Source organism: Trichechus manatus, unplaced genomic scaffold, assembly GCF_000243295.1.
Source record: "Trichechus manatus latirostris isolate Lorelei unplaced genomic scaffold, TriManLat1.0 scaffold00074, whole genome shotgun sequence".
In the NCBI taxonomy this organism is placed as follows: Eukaryota; Metazoa; Chordata; class Mammalia; order Sirenia; family Trichechidae; genus Trichechus; species Trichechus manatus.
In genome coordinates this window covers 7,808,615-7,812,120 of record NW_004444010.1, presented here as the reverse complement: position 1 = coordinate 7,812,120, position 3,506 = coordinate 7,808,615, and the positions used below count along the sequence as shown (strand labels likewise).

The following is a 3,506-nucleotide window of genomic DNA, read 5'->3' as shown; positions in this document are numbered from 1 at the left end:
GGAACCATAACATTTAGCACTGATTGCCATACTTTTCCCTAAACACAGAAAGTAGACTTTAATAACTATCAGAGAAGCATAAAGGCAGACTACCCTTTCAAGTTAACCTTACTTCCTACAGGGAAGATGATACCTAAATTAATTATAATTAGGCTTAAAGAAAATAACAAATGTGGGGGAGGGGGTAAGCATTTAATAGTATTCTCATGGTTGAAGGTGATGCAATAGAAACTATAAAGAACCATACGTCAGATCTGGGTACTAGTCATGGCTCAAAGCAATAATATCCAAGCAATCTTAGTCAAGTTTAAACATTCTAAACTTCATTTCATTATCTGTATTTTTTAAAAAGAGGACAAGGGATAGAATGGAGAGGATAACTTTCAATCCAGTTTAGTACTATTAGAATCAACGCAGCCATCCTATCATATACCCAAGCATGAAACATTATCATTACTATTTTAACACTCCCTTTAATCTCCCACACAAGTACTGTCAATTCTACCTCCTTAGTCCCTTCCATCGAACCCCCTTCCTCTTTTATCTCCAACCTCCTTCTGGCTTTAGCGAAATAAGATAAAAGTCTCCTTAATTGACCTACCTACCACTACTAAATTATCTCCTTCCAATATTCTTCACACACTGTCATCAGAGTAATTAAAAACTCTGAGCAGGTTAAAAACAAACTAGCAAACCAACCAACTAACTTTCAATGGCGTGTCAATATTTTCATATGTTAAGAGCCAACCCTAATATAATTGAAACCTATATTTTAAACACTTTTCCATGATTATCTCAATAGCTTTTATGATGTGATTCCTTTCCCTTCACTGGCAATATCCTATGACTGCTGCATACCACTGTTCTTCGATCAATGAATATCCATCAAATGAAATTCTACTCGTTCTTCAAGGTTCAGTTTAAAATTTTAAATTCTCTTTCTTCTAAGATGCCAAATCCAATAGCTCAGACATAGTTTCTTCTTTCTCTGTGTTCCAAGCGCACTTTGTTTATATCTTTACTAAAGCCCTTATCACATTCTGCCTTATTTTTTCATTATCTGCTTGCCACTGTTCACCAAATGAGTAAGCACATGGATGTTGTGTCTGTGGCCAATGGATGCTTGATGAATTGGAATCAAATGAGATAATGAGTGTGACAATACTTAAAAAAAAAAATCCTGTAAATTAGTAATTACTGATGAAGATAATTTATCAAAATGGTAGTAAAAAATTAAATATCCTTAAGAAGTCCCTCAGTGAGATTAATCATATATATAAATCAAAACATCTTTCACAAAACTGAGAACTCAATTGTTTCTCCATAACAAATGGTTTCAACTTCTGAAAGTCCATTTCTGTATTCTGGAGCTAAAACATAATCTCAAAGCTTGATTAAATCTCAAAGCTTAATTACTAATTGTCCCTACACATAGGTGGGACAACAACACTTATAACAACAAAAGCATGAAACAGCAGACCTTAAAAGAACGTATATATCATCTTATGCAAACCTCTCATTTTAAAAACAAGGAGAAACAGGCATAGAGACAGAAAACATCTTGCTTGAGGTCACATATTGGCAGACAATGGGTTGGTAACTATTAAAGCCAAAGATAATATAATAAGAAAGATAGCTGATTTAATTTCAAAATAATAATTCTTCTAACAAATTAAAATAATCCTTGATTTTATATATAAGTAATCTTATTTCCAAACTACCAATATAATGATATAAATCAATTTTATGCTTTCATTTAGAGAGAGTAAGTAAAACAGGCAGTTTTCTAAATTTCTTTTCTTCAAGTCTCTTAAACCTAAATCAAAATTTTAATTTTCAGTGGCAGAGCTGGTTTTTTTCTAACATTCAATTTAAATACTTAAATATTCAGAGAAGAAATATATATTTTTCACAAAAGTAAAATTTTTTTTGTTGCTGAGAAAATAAACATACCACTTTAAGAACAAAATTTAAGATTATGCAAAAAATTAATTCCTTATGGCAGATTTTTTTTATAGTTTCTCTGAAGATAATAGTATTTCCACATTGGCTGATTTCATGAGTTGTAAAAAAATTCCACTAAAAAGTTTATATATAATTTTTATTTAATGTTTACCTTAACATTTGACTTTTTTGAGAAGTTCACCACAACTCCCCAGCCAAAGTCATCTCCTTCATTCTTCACCTGAAAAGAAAGTCAAGCAAGTTCATAATAATGTTCATATACAAAAGGCACCTATCATGCCTACATTATAGACTAAGAAAACTTTTTGAGCTACTCATTTCTAATAAAATATTTTTGCAAGATCACTGCTAAAATTAAGGAACAAGATATAAACCCTACAGGGGAAAAAAAAATGTAAAAGTTGGTAGACCATTAGAATAGAAGTAACTGGAAATCTCTCAAACTGGCAAACAATGCTAAAAATGACATGGTATATTTTTCAATGTTCTGAGAATATTTAACTGTTTTATAGCAAATGAATTCACCCAGGATTTAAAACTGCCTCATTTTAAAATAACATTTCATAAATGGAAATACTCCATATGCTACTTACAAAACTGCTTACTTTAATTGATATCCCAAAGAATGAAAACCAGCAGTAATTAAATGGCCTTCACATAAGTCCCTTAATCAGTGTCATGTGAAACAAGTGAAGAAATATAATTAGCACAGCAGGAAGCATTTTACCAAGGAAGATGTATTAGAATCTTTATCAAAAATACATTTTTAAATATTGAAATATCCAAATATTTTATGAAGAAATTATGACATACCTTTACCAAACGACCTGGTTGTAGAAATGGTAAACAGTATTTTGGTTTGTGAATATATTCTTCAATTTCTTTACCCAATTTGGCGAGCTGTTGTCTAATCTTATAATAGATGACTACACTTTCTTCATTGGGAATTACTATTTTATTATACTGTTCTTCTGACTTCTTTACCTCTGTAAATAAATAGATGTACAATCTCAAAAAATTATATACCTTACACAAATCACACCCAAGATACATCTATGTTATTCCTACTACAAGTTGTCAGTTTGCATAATTTACATTAGAAGCTTTGAGGAAAAGTCCCACAGTCAGAGATGTGGTGATTTAAATTTAAATTAATCAAAATTAAATAAAATAAAAAATTCAGTTGCTTAGCCACATTTCAAATGCTCAATAGCTGTTACGTGGCTCGTGGCAACTGTATCAGATAGCAGACATAGAACATTTCCACCATTGCAGAAAGTTATATTGGACAGTGTTGTTTTAGACCTTCTAAGTAATATGCCACTTAACTCTCAGTAAAGAACTCAGTTTGCTAATTTTATCAAGCTTCCAACACAGCCTGGGACTAGGTCTCTAAAACTTTATCAAGAGAATAAAAAGGGAACCTACAGGCTGGGAAAAAAATCTCTGGAAAGGACATATCTGATAAGGGTCTAATCGCTAAAATTTATAGAAAACTTCAACAACTCAAAAACAAAAAGACAAACAACCCAATTATAAAA

The 3,506-nt window shown here is 31.3% G+C and overlaps 1 protein-coding gene across 1 annotated transcript in view; it reads right to left on the bottom strand.

Annotated features, from left to right (window-relative positions):
* The window catches only part of MTREX (Mtr4 exosome RNA helicase), a 131,328-nt gene that overhangs the window by 52,972 nt on the left and 74,850 nt on the right, over window positions 1-3,506 (bottom strand). The window contains exons 16-17 of the mRNA XM_023734962.1: window positions 2,779-3,018; window positions 2,117-2,185 (exon numbers count right to left, since the gene is read on the bottom strand). Coding sequence (XP_023590730.1) covers window positions 2,117-2,185; window positions 2,779-3,018 — 309 coding nt within the window. The remainder of the gene's footprint in view (window positions 1-2,116; window positions 2,186-2,778; window positions 3,019-3,506) is intronic.